Raw genomic sequence first — 21776 nt, forward strand, 5'->3', positions numbered from 1 at the left:
GTGCTAGCCTTGAGCAAAAAGAAGCCAGGGACAGTGCTCAGGCCCTGAGTTCAAGCTCCAGGACTGGCAAAAAAACAAACAAACAAAAAACCTGATAGTCTAGAATAGTTTGAAAATGAGTGGAAGACCACAAGAAACTAAAGAGGTCCAGTTTTCAAGCTGAAACAATGAGGCTTATAGGTCCAGAAAAGGGAGTGAAGATGTCCCTTAATTAATGGGGAAAGGTATTTTTTTTCAACTCATAGAACATAGGAACATTGAAAAGTCAGTAATTCTTTTTGGACTTAATTCTCAAAATAGAAAACACCAAAAGTTTGGTAACCCACTGCATGGTCAAGGCTGCAGGGAAGTGGATGTTCTCTGAGACAGCTGGTGGAGTGTAAATTGGTTGCATCTCTGTGGAGGGCACTTTAGCAATTCTGTCACATGTCTTTTGTTCCAGTAATTCTGGAGTATTGAACTTTTGTGTCTGCCAACCACATGGGGGCGGGAGTGGCATTTAATTTGTCTTTAATTAAGAGTGAAATGGACTCTTATGTTTTTTGGACATTTTTGATTACCACATCCCCTAAGCCAGTGATTATTGTGGATTTTTCTTCAAAGGAATCTTAGGTTAGAATTCTTTCCAAATGACTCCAGTGAGGGGGAAGAATGATTATTATTCAGCAGATGGTTCTAGGCTGGTTGAATATTTGGAAGAAAATCAATTTACATTATTACTCACACAAGAAAAATGAATTCCAAAAGAATCAATTATTAACTACTTTTTTAAATTATACTGTCAAAAACAATATTTTTAGAGTATTTACTGTTTTTCTCTGATCTGTACATAGAGAAAGACTGTCTTCCTAAACTTTAAAAACAACATAAGCATGAAGGAAAGAGAATAGATTTGATTGCATAAAAGTTTAAATCTTAACAAAAGATTAAGTGTGAACAATAGTTCTAAGATGTTCTACACTGAATAACATAGCCTTACTGTTACATTTAAGGCAAACAGAACAGTAATGCCCTAGAGCTCTGGAATCAGCCTCCTGAGTTAAAAATAGGATTCCATATTTGTATTGTAGCCTTTGACTTGGGACAAGCGTCATAATTTTCCCATACAGACTCAGTTCCCACTTGATAATTGAGAGGGCTGAGTGAATTACTAGTTCGTAATGTTAAATTCGTCATCTATATTATTAGTAGTACAGTAAGTGCAGAGACAAATTTAAGAGTCAAGTGGCTAAATACATGAGCAAAGGACAAAGACATCAATTCACTGGAAATGCTGAGCTGAGGAAAACTATAGAAGAGCAGTTCAGGAGATTGCCTATAGATTTGGTTTGGATCATGTTAAATTTAGACATTAGAAACCACCTAAATGCCAATGTTAATTATCTACTCAAAGAAATATTATAAAGCCACTAAGAGTCATTTTTGCAAAGTTTTCATAGCTTGGGAAAATAATGGTTAATATTTACTGTGGAAAAACAATGTAGCATTTGTTATACAGTATGATTTTAAAATACTATATAAAATAAGATGTACAACAAATATCCCACAAAATTAGAAGTAGTCTGAGAGATAAGCCACGAGGGTCACGTGAGGAGATGTAGGAGCATTTTTATATGTTGCTGTTTAAGGCTTTTTCAGTTCTACATAACAAGATCTTATTACCAGCTGACTTAAGCCTGAAGGACTTCATTAGCTCCCATAACTGGAAGAAAAGTCTAATGGAATCTGGAGTTGTAAGCACAACTACTTCACCTGGAATCAGCTTTGCTGTCCTCTATACTGTCTTTGTCGGCCTCATCCTGTTTCCTGATGCTTTCAGCCCAAGTCACAGACAAAGTCTCATTGCCTCTTTGTGCCCAACTTAGGTACCTTTTCCTCCTCTAACCACTCATTATGGCCAAGTAGGAGCCCTAGTAAAGGTGGCCAGCCAGTGCCACCATTCCCAGAGCATAGCAAGGAACACTACTGACCATAAGATCCAGCATGGCAAGATAGCTTTGGGATGAAAAGTGGAGAGAGATGTGACAAGTTTGCCTTGAAGGAAAGTATTCATGGAGCCAATCACATGATTGGGAAGATTGCTTTCAAGAGAGAAAGGCTTCTTTTTCTTGTCAGTTCAGAGCATTTGCACAGATAGATCTGCGTGGGGAGAGGAGGGAACTTTGGAGGGAGGGGACATGTCTCAGTTTTGTCTCCTTACCTTAGTAAGAGTAATAAGGGTCAGTTGGTAAGAAAGACGTGATTCAAACCATGCAAAGTGGGTCATATCTTAGAATATAGGATGACACTGACCTGGATTTACTTGAAGCTGTTGAGGGCTATGATGAAATGAGAAATATTGACTCTCTGTAGCACAACAGCTCTCAGTATTATGGTACGTAGACCCTAGAGGTCCTCAGGACTTGCCAGGGCATCCATGAGGTTAAAACTTTTCACAGAGGCTGGGAATGTGGCTTAATGGTAGAGTGCTTGCCTAGCATTCATGAAGCCCTGGGTTCAATTCCTCAGTACCACATAAACAGAAAAAGCCAGGGGCTGGGGATATAGCCTAGTGGCAAGAGTGCCTGCCTCGGATACATGAGGCCCTAGGTTCGATTCCCCAGCACCACATATACAGAAAACGGCCAGAAGCGGCGCTGTGGCTCAAGTGGCAGAGTGCTAGCCTTGAGCGGGAAGAAGCCAGGGACAGTGCTCAGGCCCTGAGTCCAAAGGCCCAGGACTGGCCAAAAAAAAACAAAGCCAGAAATGGCATTGTGGCTCAAGTGGTAGAGTGTTAGCTAGCCTTGAGCAAAAAGAAGGCAAGGACAGAGCCCACGCCCTGAGTTCAAGTCCCAGGACTGGCAAAACAAAAACAAACAAACAAAAAACCCCCACAAACTTCACAGTGCTAGTAAGACATCTCTGTACTGTTTGCTGTGCTACTGTCCACACTCATGATACTGAAGCCACGGTAATTTACACTGCCAGCACCATGGTTTGGGGTAAGGCCATGTGCACTGACAACCTCACACTTCAAAAATGTCACCAGATGCAAGAAGTATTTACTTATTAAAGCTTATTAAAGCTTATTAAGTCTTCATGATACTATTTTATGAGAAATATACTTAGAACATTTTTTTTTTTTTTTTTTTTGGCCAGTCCTGGGCCTTGGAATCAGGGCCTGAGCACTGTCTCTGGCTTCTTCCCCCTCAAGGCTAGCACTCTGCCACCTGAGCCACAGCACCCCTTCTGGCCGTTTTCCATATATGTGATGCTAGGGAATTGAACCGAGAGCTTCATGTGTAGGAGGCAAGCACTCTTGCCACTAGGCCATATTCCCAGCCCCTACTTAGAACATTTCTGCTGCATATGGAATGTAGTGTTTTTCTTGAGGGAAAGTGCTTGTGCAGCAAATTGAATTCACTTTCTTAGTGTGCCAGTCCTGGGACTTGGATTCAGGGCCTGGGTGTTGTCCCTGAGCTTTTGTGCTCTCAAGTCTAGTGATGTACCCATTTGCTACAGTTCCCCTTCTGGCCCCCTTTTTTGGGGGGAGAGGGGGCAGGGAGGTGGATAATATGGTAGACTTTCCTGACCAGGCTCGCTTCGAATCCCGATCCTCAGAGCTCAGGCCCCAGAGTAGCTATGGTTACAGGCATGAGCCACCAGTGCCCAGCTGAATTAACTTCTTTTTAAATCAGTCCTCAGGTTTGTTTTGTAATGGAATCTCACTTTACTTCCAAGGTGAGCCTCAAACTCAGGATCCTTTTAGCCTCTGCTTTCCAAATATCAGTGATTTCTAAGAGTTATAAAGGGATTCTGAAACCAGGAAGTTTGAAAAGCATGGCACAGTCTGTACAGTTGGGTTATTTTCTCTGGTATGACCTGGAAATAGTTAAGATGGCAATGACAGGTTGCAGCATTGTTCCAATGTCAGAATTTTACTAAGACGGACCTCAGATAGCTGCTATATAGAGCCAGTTAGGTAGCCAGTTCAGGATGGGCTAGGACAAGGAAGAAAAAGACCTGATAAATAGAAAAGTCAGGGAGCCAGCTTATTGTATTCTTTAGTATAGTACTAGACGGTATGGAATTCTGGGTGGATACCAGGAAGAGCTAGGGATCGTGGTCAGATGTAATCCGAGCCTTGAAGGGATTTTGAGTCTTTCAGGGGAAGGAAACCTGTGCCCAAGTAAGCATGCACACAAACAGCCATGATTCACACCATCTGAGTGGTACCAGTGGATTGCTGTGTAGCGTGGGAGGAGGAGGAGGACGAGCACTCTAACTGTGGGATCAGCACCTGCCAGCTGCCTCCCATTTTGCTTTTTCTCCTTTGGTAGCTGTGAATAATGCAGAAATAGCAGTATAAGGAGGCTGAGAGCCAGTTACTTTTTAAGTGCTGAGAAAAAGCCATTTTCTTTAGAAATTTTGCCTGGGAGCGTAAGGGCCTAGAATTTGGAAGGAACTGATCTGTTTTAGAAATGCTTAAGCTGCAAAATACTGAGTTGCCTTGAAATACCTTCCAACTTAATACCAACAAGTTTGAACAGCGAAGTGCCCTCGATGGCATAGAAATGCTATTAGAAGCCAGGTGTGCTGTTGTCTTACTCCTGTAGTCCTAACTACTCAGGAAGCTGAAATATGAGGATTCTGGTTCAAAGCCAGCCCTGGCAGACAAATCTAAGACTTTTTATATCCAATTACTTAACAAAAAGCCCAAAGTAGAGACATATGGTTCAAAATGGTAGAGTACAACATGAGACCATAGGCTTGAGTTCAAGCCTCAGTACTGGCAGGACAGTGGCAGGGGGTGGGGGGAGTGTTAAATTGCTTAAAATAATACTGTAGCTCAAGTGGTAGAACACTAGCCTTGAGCAAAAGAGCTCAAGGACAATGCCAAGGCCCTGGGTTTAAGCCCCAGGACCAGCTCCCTCTACCCCACCCCCCAAAAAATCCTATACATACTGAATAAAACATTGTATTATATGAAGTTTCTCAGTGTCCACCACCATTTATCCCATTATTTCCCTTGTCTTAAAGATTAAGGATTGGTTCTATGATATATGCCATATGAGAAGTAGAAAGTGAAAGCCCGAACTGAGCATGAGCATGCAAACCCATACCCTCAGAGTAACTTCAGCCACGAGAGAACCTAGCAGACAAGTGGTTACTTGAGAAGGTTTACTTGTCCCTTCTCATGAATTGAACGTTTGTATGTTACAAGGGAGGAGGAGGATACTAATTTTGAACTCAGGGTCTAGGTATTGTTTCTACACTTCTTTTGCTCAAGGCTAGCACTCTACTATTTGAGCCACAACACCACTTCTGGGTTTTTTGGAGTAGTTTATTAGAGATAAGAGTTTCACAGACTTCTCTGTCCAGGCTGGCTTTGAACTGCGATCCTCAGATCTCAGCCTTCTGAGTAGCTAGGATTGTACAGGAGCCACCAGCAACTGGCTGAACAACATTTTTTAATGAATCATTAAAACTTCTTGAAACTTAAACTGATTTCTTAAGCTGACAGTGAGTATTAAACCAGTACATCTTGATTGTTAAACGATCTTTGATTTTTTCTTAGGGCTTAATAGCATATTTGAATTTGCAGGTGGACAAGGTTGATGTGGCCACCTGCAAGTAAGCTGCAGAGAGTCTTCATTAAGCAAATGGCATATTTTTTGTTTCTGTTTTCAGTGTCACTAAAAATTTGTTTTTTATTGGCTGCTAGTTTTTTAGACTTACAGTAGGTTTTTAGACTTGAATCTAGGATTCTTCTGAGATTTTTTTTTTTTTTTTTTTTTTTTTTGGCCAGTCCTGGGCTTGGACTCAGGGCCTGAGCACTGTCCCTGGCTTCCTTTTTGCTCAAGGCTAGCACTCTGCCACTTGAGCCACAGCGCCACTTCTGGCCGTTTTCTGTATATGTGGTGCTCATGTATACGAGGCAGGCACTCTTGCCACTAGGCCATATCCCTAGCCCCTCTTCTGAGATTCTTGAGGATCTCTGAGCAAGGATCTTTACTCATGTGGAAGCCAGACCTAAAAGACATATTCATATCTGTCTGTCTCTTTTCTCTTTCTCTGCCCCCCCCACACATTCCTTATGGTTTAACAGAGAACGTGAATCAAGCTAAGAGACCACTCTGAGAAGAGGAGAGGAGAATGGAAAAAGAAAGAGTAATAACTTCGTGATACATTGCAAGTATAGCATGATAGTAGCATAGAGAAACTCAGCTAAAGCTGTTGCTCAGCAGGGGAATAGGAGGAGATAAATAGATTACCAGTGATTAGGTACTGATCAGAAGGGATTGGACTGGTAGTGAGGATAAAGGAGGTTTGAATACTGCCAAAATAGATTATTTGTAACTATGAAAGTGAAACAGGAAACCTACACGGGTGCCATTTTTGGAGAGGAGGAAGAGAGGGAGTGAGATTGATTGGAATACAGTGTAAACATGAAGATGTGATGAGATATCCCCCTTCCCATAACTAATACAAAAGAGTGTTGTTGTTGTTGTTGTTGTTGTTGTTGTTGTTGTTGTTGTTGTTGTTAGTCGTGGAGCTTGAACTCAGGGCCAAGGTGCTGTTTCTGTTTTTCTCAAGGCTAGCACTCTATCACTTGAGCCACAGCACCACTTCCAGTTTTCTGGTGGTTAATTGGAGATAAGAGTCTCATGTACTTTCCTGCCTGGGTTGGCTTTGGACCATGATCCTCAGATCTCAGCCTCCTGAGTAGCTAAGATTACAGGCGTGAGCAATCAGCACTGGCAGTTTTTTGTTGTTACTTTTTAAGCTCCTTTTGCTGCCTGCAAAAGGTATGCATTCTTACTCATGGATACCTGCTTCTGCTAACCCAAGGCTTTTATCATGTTTCCCCAATCATTTTCCTACATACTGTTAGCCTTGCCTTTTTCCCATTCCAGAGGTACCTGGACAACAGCTAGAGACCAATAAAGTATGCTCCTCATTAGCCCTGTTCCCAGTGATCTGTACTTGGTCCTGCTGCTGACATGAAACATTGAGCTTTTGGAAACCAGCCATGTCAAACAAGTACTTATAGCTTTGAGCATTTCAGAAAGACTGCACACTACAGAGTAGGACTGGAACCTACGGATCACATATGACTTTCACCCAGAACAGTGGTCTTGGAGGCCTTTTCTGTGTTAAGACAAAATGACTATAGCAAAAATGATGTCAGAGTTGATCTGAGGTAAATAATTTGATGCTTGCAAAGTAATGATTTAGAAACATCCAGGTTTTAGGCCAAGCTGGATTTGAATCTTTCTTCCACTTTGAGCCTTGGCTGAGCACTCACTCTATCTCTGAGTCTTACGAGGTAGTCAGCACCTGTGTTCTTCGTTTAAAGGACTCAGAGATGCAGAAGGCATATGGTATGCTGTATGCTCATCCAACAGTGATGTTTCACTCTATCCTAGCCTTCTAGGTCAATTTAAACAGAAAATTGGAAGCATATTAGTAACTACTTCTGCTTCTCACCACTACAAAACCTCTCTTTGCAGCTCTGGATTTACTGGACAAAATGTTGACATTCAACCCCCACAAGAGGATTGAAGTTGAACAGGCTCTGGCCCACCCGTATCTGGAGCAGTATTATGACCCAAGTGATGAGGTAAGAGTCCATATTCATGACTGCTGCTTTAGAGATTTAGGCCAATAGCAGTCCAAACCATGTCCTGCTTAAATCATTTTAAGATGTGAATGATGGCCTACCTGGTCCTTCCAACCCACTAACCTCTTCTGCCTTGAGGATGAACATTGTAGGTCACAGGTCAAATCTCCTATCCATTTTCTCTTCCTCAGGAAATTTTTTCCAGGCTACCTATAGCAAATGGGGGCTGGAGCAGTGCATTCTGGCGATGGGAGGGACCTGAGGCCATAGACAGTCTATAGAAACATCTGAACCTATGTGCCTGTCCTGGCATTTGAGGGTAGAAAAACAGACAGTCTGCATGGTTTATACCTTAGCTTGACGACTCTGTGGGGTATGCTACTTCCTGGAGGCAACACAGAACCTGTTGTGGGCAGTGATAAGTCCAGAGGTGGGTGTGGCATCTCTTTAGAGCAGACCAGATTTAGCTTTTGTCATATTCTTTCCAGGACAGTTCCAGGCTTTGATTCTTCCATGAGTTCCATTTTAGCCTTTATTCTCTGGAAGACAAAAAAGAAAAATGCAACATGAGCCCAAGTTTAGATTGTTCTACTTGAGGTTTATGTGCACCAGCTGGGCACTGGTGGCGCACACCTGTAATCCTAGCTACTCAGGAGACAGATCTGAAGATCACGGTTTGAAGCCAGCCTGAGCTGGAAAGTCCAAGAGACTCTTATTTCCAGTTAACCACCAAAAAACCAGAAGCAACCAGAAGCGATAACTGTAGTTCAAAGTGGTAGAGCACTAGCCTTGAACTGAAGAGCTCAGGGACAGTGCCCAGACCCAGAACCAACCTCAATAAATAAATAATGATAAGTCACAGAATGAAAAGGGAAAGGAAAACCTGATAAAGAAGTTAGTACTCAAAGGCCCTGGGTTCAATTCCCCAGCACCACATATACAGAAAATGGCCAGAAGTGGTGCTGTGGCTCAAGTGGCAGAGTGCTAGCCTTGAGCAAAAAGAAGCCAGGGACAGTGCTCAGGCCCTGAGTCCAAGCCCCAGGACTGGCCAAAAAAAAAAAAAGAAGTTAGTACTCAAATTGAAGCATTAATCAGCGTCCCTTTCTACATCTATCCCCTAAACACTTGGGACAGCTTGAAGAGATGTCTACAGCACAGTCAGCAATGAGAGAGGTAGAACTATAAGGATAGGCTCTTCCCAACCCCTGGCTGTGTCTTAATCAGTGACCTGGGACACTGGATGACATGTGTAGGATACCTGCTATGATCCCAAACATAAAGTGTCCTTTAGGCAGAGCTACTTATTCTTCTTTTTTGGATATGAATCCTTTTTCCCTTTCAAGCAACCAAAGCATAGTGTGATGTTTAGGGTCCATCTTCCTCCTCTAGGGGCATTATTGTATAAGGAATAGGTGGGTGAAATCTCACTGTCCAGGTATCCACTAATTGATAGTATGTATCCTTGTCAGTTTAGTCCTGTAACATTTGGCTCTGGGTATTTCAAAATTTAGCATTCCTGGTGTTGTACACCTGTAATCCAAGTACTTACGAGAACGAGATGGGAGAGGAAGAGGATCATGAGTTTGAAGCAAGTCTGGGCTGTGTTGTCTGTTATGTAGGATATACACATACATACATATACCCTGTCTCAAAGTTTTTAAAATTATTTTGGACTTGGGATATGGCTCCAGTTGCTTAGCAATTCATTTGCCAGTGTCAGTTTTTTTTTTTTAAATGTTTATGTGGGTGCGTATGTATGTATGTGGGTGTACTAATTTGGAGTGTTTTCAAGTCTTACTACTTTGTAGGAAGGTTTATTCTCTTTGACGCAAACATGAGCCTTTTCCAATAGTCAATAGTATTACTCTTCCTCACAGCTTCATTTTTACCTTCTCCATAATATTTTTCAGATAATAATATTCGCATAATAGTATCTCTTCATGTCTAATCAAATGCCTTTATCTTAGTTTAGTTTTATGCTTTTGATTGTATGAACATATAACCATCCCACAACAGCACATTTTGCTTTTGCAATATTGAGAGCCCTTAAACCTATGAAAATGATTTTAGGATTTGTGAAAAGTTCATCAGTAAACTCAAAATGAATTCAGTTTCTCCCAGTCTTTTTTTTAAATTTTGTTCTTTATCTTTTTTATTAACATACATTATACGAAGGGTTTCATTTTGATATTTCCATTTATGCTCCATATGTTCCCAGTCTGTTTGATTTGGTACAAGGCTAGGGTTGTAATCTACGGCCTTGTACATTGTTAGGCAAGCATTCTACCACTGAGTTGCATCCCCCACCCTGGGACTCTCAGGTCTTATGAGATAACAGTCCTGTTGCATATTCAGAATGTAAGCTGCCTTAACCATAACTACTTTTGACTATTAATTGTTTGTTCTTTCTTAAAGCCCATTGCTGAAGCACCATTCAAGTTTGACATGGAATTGGATGACTTGCCTAAAGAAAAGCTCAAGGAACTCATCTTTGAAGAGACTGCTAGATTCCAGCCAGGATATAGATCTTAAATTTGTCAGGTATTTGAAACTTTTTTTTTTTAAATCTTGGGACTTGAACTCAGGTCCTGGGCACTGTCCCTGAGCTTCTTTTGCCAAGGCTAGCACTCTACCACTTGAGCCACAGTTCCACTTCCAGCCTTTTTTTTTTTTTTTTTTTTTTTTCGCCAGTCCTGGGCCTTGGACTCGGTCTGAGGGCTGTCCCTGGCTTCTTTTTGCTCAAGGCTAGCACTCTGCCACTTGAGCCAAGCACCACTTCTGGCCATTTTCTATATGTGTGGTGCTGAGGAATCGATGCCAGGGTTTCATGTATCCGAGGCAAGCACTCTTGCCACTAGGCCATATTCCCAGCCCCACTTCCAGCCTTTTCTGTTTATCTGGTACTGAGGAGTCAAACCCAGAGCTTCATGCATTTGAGGCAAGCATTCTACCGCTAAGTCACATTCCCATCCTAGAGTATCTGAAACTTTAAGCCCCTGGTTGTGGGCTTGAGCTGAGGACCTGCGCTCTGTCCCTGCTCAAGGCTAGTGCTCTACCACTTTGAGCCACAGTATCACTTCCAGTGTTCTGGTGGTTAATTGGAGATAAGAGTCTCACAGACTTTCCTGCTTTGGCTGGCTTTGAACTGGGATCCTCAGATCTAGGATTATAGGTATGAGCCACTAGCACCCCACTTAAGCATACTATTAACTCTCAAGGGGAAAGAAGTAAATTAAATGGCATTCAAAAGAATTCAGAATATTTCTCTTAAATTACATTTTTGTTGATGATTTATACTTTGTTTTTTACCCTTTGTTAATAAATTATACACCTGGGATTCTTTCATTTCTGGCATTCTTTAATGTAGAATACAGTGACATGACATTGGTGTCAAATTAAAGTGGCAGATTTGGAATAATAGCTAATGAGATTTGGGTGTTTAGGCAGAGAAGGACTTAAAGCAGTGTGTATGCATGTTCATGTACCATGTGTACGTGCACACATATAGAGAATGGGTGGGTATATATATACACAGATACTTCATATGACTTTTTTTTTTTGAAGGAATTTTTATTTATTTTGCCAGTCCTGGGCCTTGGACTCAGGGCCTGAGCACTGCCCTGGCTTCTTTTTTGCTCAAGGCTAACACTCTGCCACTTGAGCCACAGCGCCACTTCTGGCTGTTTTCTATATATGTGGTGCTGGGGAATTGAACCCAGGGCTTCATGTATGCAAGGCAAGCACTCTTGCCAATAGGCCATATTCCCAGCCCTCATATGACTTATTTTGTATGTGTGGGTACTGGGATTTGAATTCAGGGCCTTACTCTTGCTTAACTTTTTTGCTCAAGGCTGGTGCTCTAACACTTGAGTCACACCTCCCATTCCCAAATGACATTTTGTGTGTGTGTGTGTGTGTGTGTGTGTGTGTGTGTGTGTGTGTGTATGCACTGGTCCTAGGGCTTAAACTTAGGGCCTGGGCACTGACCTTGAGGTTTTTTTGTGTGTGTGTGCTGAAGGTTAGCACTCTAGCACTTGAGCTACAGCTCCACTTCTGGCTTTTTGTTAGTTTATTGGAAATAGTCTCACAGACTTTCCTGCCCAGGCTGGTTTCAAACCACAATCGTCAGATTGCAGCCTCCTGAGTATTTTGGAGCTACAGGTGTGAGCCACTGGTGCCCAGCTGACATTTTGAATACTCAAGAACTACCATACAGCTTTGGAAACCTACGACTTTTTTGTGCAGTTCTGGAAATGGATTCCAGAGTATTGTGCGTGCAGCAGCAACTACTTAACTATTGAGCTATACTAACCCCGAGACACTTTTTCCTAAGACTTGAGAATACAGAACTTTATTCAGGTAATTACAGTAACAGAAATGCAAGTATGATAGCCAAACAAGACAGAAAAACACTGATAGCAGAGTTAAATAAAAAAGATAACCACTAGGAAGGCAGTAAGTATAAGAGGAGAAATCACAAAGAAGACTTTTCATAGGAAATAGCCAGGAAAGGAAGAAGGGAAGAAAAGTGGGTTAGGGGAGAAACAAGTTTTCGCCTGACTTCATGTTTTAGAAGATTCATAGTACTGAGATACAAGGGTAAAACTCTAGTGTTTGGTAAGGAACATGAATATCAGGGTTCACTGTTTTCCAAAGAGAGGAGCTGGCTTCCTATTGAAGAATGGCTGTGTGTGTAGAGTGGCCATCTAATCCCTTTGATCTTCAGAGCATCATCTTCCTCAGGAGTCTCTGCTCTTTGCGTGCGTGCGTGCGTGCGTGCGTGTGTGTGTGTGTGTGTGTGTGTGTGTGTGTGTGTGTGTGTTACTGAGGAATTAAACCCAGGGCCTCCCACATTCCCAGCCCTCTTTTGTACTTTTACCCCAAGTTTCTTTAAATTAGAACTATACATAAATTAGAAGTTTTACTCACATTCTTTTAGGAATGAGAGCATAGTTTTTATTAGAACTGAAAGTCCCTCCTATCTTTAGTCAAGGAATAGTCTTTGGCAAGTGCTTAATCATGCGCTTGTTCATCTTCCTTTCCTTCCCTCCCTCCCTCCCTCCCTTCCTTCCTTCTTTCCTCCCTCCCTCTCTTCCTGTCTTCCTGTCTCCTTTCGTTCCCTACCCCCCTCTCTCTTTGTGCCTGTAGTTACTGTAGAACTTGAACTCAGGACCTAGACACTGTTCCGGAGCTCCTTTTGCTCAAGGCTAGAGCTCTACCGCGTTGAGCCACAGCTTCATTTCCAGTTTTCTAGTGGTTAATTGGAGTCTCATGGTCTGACTTTGAACTGTGATCCTCAGATCTCAGCCTCCTGAGTTGCTAGAATTACATGTGTGAGCCATCAGCACCCAGCTGAAAGAATTTTTTTTTTTTTTTTTTTTGGCCAGTGCTGGGCCTTGGACTCAGGGCCTGAGCACTGTCCCTGGCTTCCTTTTGCTCAAGGCTAGCACTCTGCCACTTGAGCCACAGCGCCACTTCTGGCCGCTTTCTGTATATGTGGTGCTGGGGAATCAAACCCAGGGCCTCATGTATACGAGGCAAGCTCTCTTGCCACTAGGCCATATCCCCAGCCCAAAGAATTTTTAAAAACCCTATTTCCACCATCCAGATTCAACAATTAACATTTTACTATACTTGTTTTCCTTCTGTCTGCTCCTTCAACATCTACCATCTGTTCCACAACTTAGACATCTTAGAATACAAAATGAATCCAAGCCAGATGCTGGTGGCTCTCGCCTGTAATCCTAACTACTCAGGAGGCTAAGATCTGAGAGGCTAAGATCTGAGAGTTGTGTTCAAAACCAGCTGGAGCAGGAAAGGCCATATGAGACTCTTAACTCCAATAAACTACCCAGAAAAGTCGAAAGTGGTGCTCTGGCTCAAGTGGTAGAGTGCTAGCCTTGAGCACAGTGTCTCAAGGACCGTGCCCAGGACTGCCCCCGCCCCCCCCCAATAAAAAAAAAGCATACAGACAGTCAAACACAAACAGGATGAGGGTGGGAAGGAGGGCAACTACAGACTCATCCAGAGGTGGCATGGAGCTAAAATAAAATGTTTGTTAACTTCTGAGCCAAGTCCCTTTACAAGCATTTCACTTTGATGATCACAACAGCATCCTCTGAAGTCACTACACATCAGACGCCAACAACTGAGGAAATTGAAAGTTGGAACTTACATGCATTTTGCTTTAAAAAATAATAAAATTGTACATCAGTGATAAAATAGCCTGAGAACCCAGGCGCTATTTAGGCCCAGAATGCCGTTTTCCTATGGTTTCTTCACCATGTCTCCCCCAGGGGTGGGAACTTGCTCACAGCTCTAAGCTTGAGCTCCCAACCCACAGAGCTTGGGGTGAGAAGTTTCCTTGAAACATCAGGATATTAGCGGAAGGTGGCAAGATCAACTGCTTAGCTGCCAGAGGAAAGGAGTCACATACTGGGGACTCTTGGTAGAAGAAACTCTTATCAAGCAGATCCCTGCTCGCTGGGGTGAGGATTAGTGATGTCCATAATGGTGACCTAAGGTGTCTTTTTTTTTTTTTTTTTTTTTTTTGCCAGTCCTGGGCCTTGGACTCAGGGCCTGAGCACTGTCCCTGGCTTCTTTTTGCTCAAGGCTAGCACTCTGCCACTTGAGCCACAGCGCCACTTCTGGCCATTTTTATATATGTGGTGCTGGGGAATCGAACCCAGGGCATCATGTAGCCACTAGGCCATATTCCCAGCCCCGTACCTAAGGTGTCTTAAAGAGTTAATGTATTTGGCTTGTGAAATGCATTTAGTCACAAGTCTAAAATGTGTATGTTATTACCTGTGTTATTAACACCTATGACAACCCCTATCCAGACCCATCTCTTGAGTCTCATGCCTCAATAAACTATGAGGGTGGAAATAGATTCTCCACATTTACCTATTTATCAATTTTCTTCAGTAGGTTAATCATTGGATGTTTCAACCTTTACATCCTTCAGTTTCCTAGAAGATAAAATCAGATTCCAGTGTCTCACACCTGTAATTCTAGCTACTTGCAAGGTTGAGGTCTGAGAATGAATGGAGGTTCAGAGCCAGCCTGAGCAAGAAAGTCTTTGATTTGAGACTCATATCTTCAGTTAATCAGCAAAAGCCAAAAATGGAGATGTGGCTCAAGTGGTAGAGCAGCAGCTATGAGTGAAAAGGCTAAGGGTAGTGCCCAAGCCCTGAGTTCAAGCCCCAGTACTACACCAAGAAGAAAAAAAAAGCAGCAATAACTTTTGCAAGCCCATAGGTAATAGGTTTGGCTGAAACTCATAAAGCATACCTCTGAATGTCAGCATCTCAAGCTTTCTCCCTGTCCATATTCCAGCCATGTTGCTTATCCCTCCAGCCCATATTCTTGAGTGCTAGGCAAAAGCCATATCCCTAACAGTGCCTTTGAAGTGTCAAAGCAGCACTCTGGCTGAATTTTCATGCTAGCAAAGATGTCATACCAACAAGGCTCTCCAGAGAAGAATATTTTCCTGGCATTTGGAAACGTTTGGTTACTGTACCAGCCACCTCAACTAGGCTACTTCATCACGGAATAGAGAGAATGAGTTGTGTGGCAGTGTCATCATTTCTTAAGGATAGTACAAAAGGAGTCGATGTCTAGTGAAGCTAACCTGTTCATTCAGGGGACACATTGGGGCAGTAGTCCTCCAAGTGTGGAGTGTCTGTGCCCACTCCTGCTTCTCTTGAGATTTAACAAGTCCACCAGGGGCTCTAGACAGTCAAGGACCACTAGCCTGTACATGGTATAAGTAGATTTGGAATATGATTTCTGCAAGTAAAAATAGACACGTTAGGGGGCCAAAAGGGAAAAGTACGTATGGCTCCCTGGAAAGCCAGCTGAACCCTCACCACGTATGGATGCCACATGAAGGCTGTCAGACCCCCTGGCCTGGGTGGTCTGTGCTGTCTCTCGCCAGTAGGAACCAGCTCTGGCAACTCACCTTTCCAGCATCACCACCCACCACATTGGTTTTTTCTCAGGGTAAATTTGAGCATTATTAACACATTCCATTGTTGCAAACAGTTGACTGTCCTACCTGGTCATCCACAGAGAAGACTTGCTAAGAATAGGGCGAAGCAGAGGGGTTAGGGGTTGTTTTTTTTTTGTTGTTGTTGTTGTTGTTGTTGTTGTTTCTTGCATAGAAATGGATTATTTTACAAAGACCCCTAAACACTTAGTTCTGATTTTTGGAGGAGCAGATCACATGTATATAATAACAGGTGTCTTGAATACTGAAGCCTGCCTGGCTGTGAATGTCAATGTGTATGTGTGTATCCCTTCTCTCTGAGTGTTGTGGAGAGTCTCTGAGAACTATTTAAGAAAGGAGCCTGTGAAGTGAGGGCAGAGCCTCTAGACTCATCAGAGCTGCCACATGTACTCAATGTGTGTACAAGTAAAGTGACCTTGTTTATGTGTCAGTCCTGGGACTTGAACTCAGGGCCTAGGCACACAGTCCCTGAGCTGTTTTGCTCAAGGCTAGCATTCTACTACTTGAACCAAAGCTCTGCTTCCAGCTTTTTGGTGGTAAATTTGAGATAAAAGTCTCTTGGACTTTCCTGCTTGGCATGCCTTTGAGTTGCTATCCTCAGATCTTAACCTCATGAGTAGCTAGAATTGCAAGCATGAGCCACCTGTGTACCCAGTTATAAAGTGAAGACTCCGGGCCTGGGTGCTGTTCTGAGCTCTTTTGCCCATGACTGGTGCTCTGCCACTTTGAGCCACAATGCCACTTCTGGTTTTCTGGTGGTTAATTGGAGGTTAGTCTCACGAACTTTCTTGCCCAGCCTGGCTTCAAACCATGATCCTCAGATCTCAGCCTCCTGATTAGAGTAGCTAGGATTTTTAGGAGTGAGCCACGAGCACCCGGCTTCTGCAGGAGTTTTCATTCCCCGTTTTGTGGTTTCACTTTTCTATTTTGTAGTGCTACTACTCTTGCTATTTTAACATAGTTCAGGCCTCACTCTTAGGTCTCTTTGTTTTTACAGGACAAGGGCTCGGAGGACTGGACGTGCTCAGACATCGGTGTTCTTCTTCCCAGTTCTTGACCCCTGGTCCTGTCTTCAGCCCGTCTCGGCTTATCAATTTTGACTCCTTTGAGCCGTTCGGAGGAGTGGTTTCTGGTAGTTGTGGCTTTTATGCTTTCAAAGAATTCCTTCAGTCCAGAGAATTCCTCCTGGCACCCCTGTGTGTGTCATGCACCAGTGACCTGCAGCAGTATGTACTTTGAGTGCACCTACTGCTTACTGTTACTTTAGTCACTAACCGCTTTCTGGTTCGAAAGATGCAGTGGTTCCTCCCTGTCCTGAATCCTTGTGTCCATGGCGCCCTGCTGACCCATGCAGCCTCACCAGAATAAGAGTCTTTCTCAACTAGCTCTGGTCACTGGCATCTCACTTTACCATAGGGAAGGCTACTACCTAGGGCACTTTAGTCAGTGACAGCCCCAAATTTGCACTTCACACGTTGACCGTAACTGTCTCCCCCATGCAGGAGCTTGTAGAAATAACCTTGGATGATGTTGCAGCGTGCAGCAGGTGCTTCCATCTTGGGAATCCTCTGGGAGCACTTGGCAGCATCCTTTTCTCTACCATGTTAGTCACTAACATAATTTAGGTATGTGCCATTTTCCCAGCTTTTAGAAAATTCAGTTCCGTTCCTTCCCCCCACCCCCCCAATTAAAAGGAAGGACTGCAGTCAGCAGTGTCATTCTGCAGGTTTACTGCAGTTCCTTATACTGTTTATAGAGGTGTAACACTTGCCAAAATGCATTACATACATTACTTGGTGTTTTTAAGTCTGGCTATGCTGGACATTTGGTGAGAAACACAAAGGCTGCAGCTCTAAGCTGTGGGAAGTTTCTGGAGGCCTAGCAAGCAGGCTGACCCAGATGTCCAAGATGGAGCCCCACACACCTGGTGCACATGGCCCCACGCTGCTTCACACGGCGCTGTCTTACACATTCAATGCCTGAGGATTTAGCAGAGAGGAACACTGCGTCTTTAAGAAAGTAGACACTTCTTTTTCCTCCTATAGCATGTCAGCATCTCAAGTTCATTTTCAACCTACAGTAGAAATTTGTAATACAGCCTTCAGGAGCTCATGACATGAAGCACTATTCTGTTGATACTGCTGAGTTAAGACCATCAGAAAAAGCTAGCACTAAGTCATGTTCAGAGCTCTCTCCATATTTTCCTGATCTCTTTTAAGTATTTGTTTCTGCCACTGTGTACTGTGGAGTTGACTCGGTGTTCTGTCCCAGTGCGGTGCCTCCTGACTCCCCCACTGCTCTCTCTGGTGAGAAATTTGCCTTGTTCAATAATTACTGTACCCTCGCATGACTGTTACAGCTTTCTGTGCAGAGATGACTGTCCAAGTGCCACATGCCTATGATGAAATGAAAAAAAAATCTATTGTTACCTCTGAGTTGTGTACCACGGAAAATGCTACCCAGCAGATCATTTAGGAAAAATAATTCTATTTTTAGCTTTTCATTTCTCAGCTGTCCTTTTTTGTTGTTTGATTCTTGACAGCAGTGGAGAATGGGTTATATAAAGACTGCCTGCTAATATGAACAGCAATGCACCTGTAATTCATGGAAATAAATATACATCTTTATCTTCACATTCATATTAAGGTTCAGTGTTGATTTCCTCTGAATCAGCGTGTTTGAATGGACAGTCAGATTCAGTTGTACGTCACACAGAAAAGCTCATGGGCCTCACTTTCCCACCCTGGGTACCGCCCCACGCTTGAGTTTACAGAAGATGGCTTTAGAAGGGTCTCCCTCCCCCCTGGCTCTGTACAAGTAATGCTCACATGTCTTCTTTTCAAATCATAGGTGTCACATAATCTGTCAAACTCTGATGGCAAAGCCCAAACATCTCAGGTTGGAACCTCTGGTCCCCTCTCAAGGGCCTGCTCCTCCTAAGTACCAGAGCTGCTGCGTAGGCACAGCCCAGTGCTAGGAAGCGCTGCCCAGCTTCATGTGGCTCTTACCACCCAGCCCAGGGTGCTGACACTCACCTCACAGGCAAATAAGCAAGGATGGCTGACTCATCCTCATAAATCACACCTTGATTCTTGCCCTAAAAAAGATACTTCTTGCTTCCACATGCAGAGCTGCCATTTGAAAGTCCAGCCAGCATTGGTGGATGCAGAGATCTGACTGTTATTTGATTCATGGATAAACAGTTTGCATTTTAAAAAGTATCATGGACCGTTTCCTGCTCTCATATCTTAGTACTTTTTTGATGAAATGTTCCTATAGCTATGAGATGAATTTGCCGTGAAAGAAGCCACAGCCTTGAGTAGTAATTCCTGGGGACTGGCAGCTCTGCCACCCTCCTGCTGGTACTACAGAGTCAGACTGTCGTGAAACCATTCACTGCATTCTTTAAGTCTCTGTAGCTACAAGGTGCATGTTTTCTTACTATCCTAAGTGTAATTTACCTGGCCAGAGAATTGTCATAGTTAAGGGACCTGTGAAAGCTACTAGTTATTACATATAGTAAGTATGCTCGTCATTTTGGCTCTTCTATAAAGGTGTAGAGATTAGGTCATCTCAATAATGGCGATACTGGATGTCTCTATTATTAATATGCACAGGTAAACTTTTATTTATTTTTTTTTTTTTGGCCAGTCCTGGGCCTTGGACTCAGGGCCTGAGCACTGTCCCTGGCTTCTTCCCGCTCAAGGCTAGCACTCTGCCACTTGAGCCACAGCGCCGCTTCTGGCCGTTTTCTGTATGTGTGGTGCTGGGGAATCGAACCTAGGGCCTCGTGTATCCGAGGCAGGCACTCTTGCCACTAGGCTATATCCCCAGCCCACAGGTAAACTTTTAAATGGATGGCGTTTCCTTTTTGATGTCTAATTTGTAAGCCAAAAAAAATCAAATCCTGTTGAAAACATTCCAGTTCTTTCACTTGGTATAACACAGAACCCAACAATCCAGTGGGGAGCAGATGTGAGAAGCCTTTGGTAGACACTGTCCTGACACAAGTCTGACACAGAGCCCCTCAGATCACTGGGGCTTCTAGAATAGAAGACTGTGTTCTGTGTGCAATGCACGGTGTGTGGTATGTTCACACGCGTTCTTGCTGCTTTCATGTACAGGCAATGGTTGCTTTGGGGAGCTACAAGCTCTAAGGAATCACAAAGGTAGACTGCCTATACCACAGACACATAATATTCAGAGGAGACTGTTTTATCTTTATTTGCTTATATGTTAATACAGTTTTTTTGTATTGGTAACTTTTATATAGTACGGTAGCAGCAGTATGTTAATACACACATACATATGCTCACATGCTTTGGGTCCTTCCATAATACTTTTATATTTGTAAATCAATGTTTTGGAGCAATCCCAAGTTTAGGGGAAATATTTTTGTAAATGTAGTGGTTTTGAAAATCTGAGCAATCCTTTTGCTTACACATTTTTAAAGCATTTGCGCTTTAAAATGGTTATGCTGGCATTTGAAACATGATACCCTATTACGCAGATGAAAAGCATGTAAGAGTAAAGTAACTATGTGGTTTCTCTTGCTATCGTCCAACTTGACATGATGGATTAGCAACAACTGGGAATCCAGAGGAAATTCTCTAGGATTGTACCAGGTTTACCTAATAAAGCTTGTTGCCTTTTTTGTGCTGTTTATCTGTATAGAGCACTCCAGAAAGTTCTGAAACTGCTTTGTATCTGCTTTGTACTGTTGGTGCCTTCTTGGTATTGTATCCCAAAACTCTGCATAGATTATTTAGTATAATGGTAAGTTAAAAATAATGTTAAAGGAAGATTTTATTAAATTTCTGAATGTTTATTCATTATATTGTTATACTTTAACATTTATTTGTGGTATCTGTGATTTGGTTAATCTGTATAAAAATTGTAAGTAGAAAGGTTTATATTTCATCTTAATTCTTTTAATGTTGTAAACGTACTTTTTAAAAGATGGAGAATGTTTATGGCACCTGACTTGTAAAAAAGAAACATACAAAAAAAATCCTTAGAATCATTAAATTGTGTCGCTGTATTACCAAAATAACAGTACTGTGCATGTATAGTTTTAATTGCAACTTCACATGTGAAGTGATGGAATCATTTAGTCCTTTATTACATTTCCTAAATAATTGTATCTTCATACTCGTGTTGTTAAAGATAAGGTCATAAGCCAGTGTTCTGGCTTTCCTGAGCTCTTCAGACCTTGGGTAAAGAGCAGAGATGGAGGTACCCACTGCATCCTCTCTTCCTGTGCCCCAGTGCTGAGTCAAGTGTCAGGGACACTCATGACTATATGAAGGGTCTTAAACCAGATTATTGGCTCATGCCTGTAATCCTAACTACTCAGAAGGTTGGGATCTGAGAACTCTCATCCAAAGTCAGCCTGGACAGACATCTCTGAGATGCCTATCTCCAATTAACTTTAAAAAGCCAACTCTGGCTTGCTCAAGGCTCTGAGTTTAAACCCCAGTACTGGTACACGCGCACGCATGTGCACACAGTCTTGAACATTTGGTTCTTCTGAACATTGAACATGGTGTAGCAACTTATTCTCAAGACAAATGGAAACACTTTTCAGTGGTATTTTAAGAAAAAGCCAGAATTTAGACCCCTAAAATTGGGTTTACAGGCTGCAGCTCATAGCTGCAGCTATGGCTTAAGGTGTCTGTATTTTAGAAGGTTTTTGCAGGAGGTTGTTTGGGATGTGGGAAAGGGGGAGTAGCCTGAGACTAGGGCTTTAACTCAGGGACCTCCCACTCTTGTTTGGATATTGTGCTCAGGGATGACACACTTTACCACTTGAACCACACCTCCACTTGCAGCTTTTTGCTTGTTAGTTGGAGATAAGAGCATCTTGGATGTGTCTGCTGAGGCTAGCTCCTAACCTCAATCCTCAGATCTTAGCCGCCTGAGTAGCTAGGATTACAGGTATGAGCCATCAGCACTTGGTGGGATGGCTTGTTCCACTTCTCCATGCTTCTGTCTCTTGTAACAGACCAGCAGTTATAAAGATGAACCAATAGCATACTCCTTGTATGTGATAAAAGATTATAAAAATACATTTCAAGCTGGGCACTGGCCGCTCACACCTGTAATCCCAGCTACTTGGGAGTCTGAGATCTAAAGATCATGATTCAAAACCAGCCCAGGCAG

At 42.8% G+C, this 21776-nt stretch overlaps 1 protein-coding gene across 1 annotated transcript in view; it reads left to right on the forward strand.

Annotated features, from left to right (window-relative positions):
• Mapk1 (mitogen-activated protein kinase 1) overlaps positions 1 to 20669 on the forward strand; it is an 84692-nt gene extending 64023 nt beyond the window's left edge. Inside the window, exons 7-10 of the mRNA XM_048343386.1 lie at positions 7494 to 7603; positions 10019 to 10144; positions 16612 to 19231; positions 19456 to 20669. Of these exons, the coding sequence (XP_048199343.1) occupies positions 7494 to 7603; positions 10019 to 10135 (227 nt within the window). The 3' untranslated portion in view covers positions 10136 to 10144; positions 16612 to 19231; positions 19456 to 20669. The remainder of the gene's footprint in view (positions 1 to 7493; positions 7604 to 10018; positions 10145 to 16611; positions 19232 to 19455) is intronic.
• The last annotated feature ends 1107 nt before the right edge of the window (positions 20670 to 21776 follow it).

The sequence above is a fragment of the Perognathus longimembris genome, chromosome 3 (assembly GCF_023159225.1).
Source record: "Perognathus longimembris pacificus isolate PPM17 chromosome 3, ASM2315922v1, whole genome shotgun sequence".
NCBI lineage: Eukaryota > Metazoa > Chordata > Mammalia > Rodentia > Heteromyidae > Perognathus > Perognathus longimembris.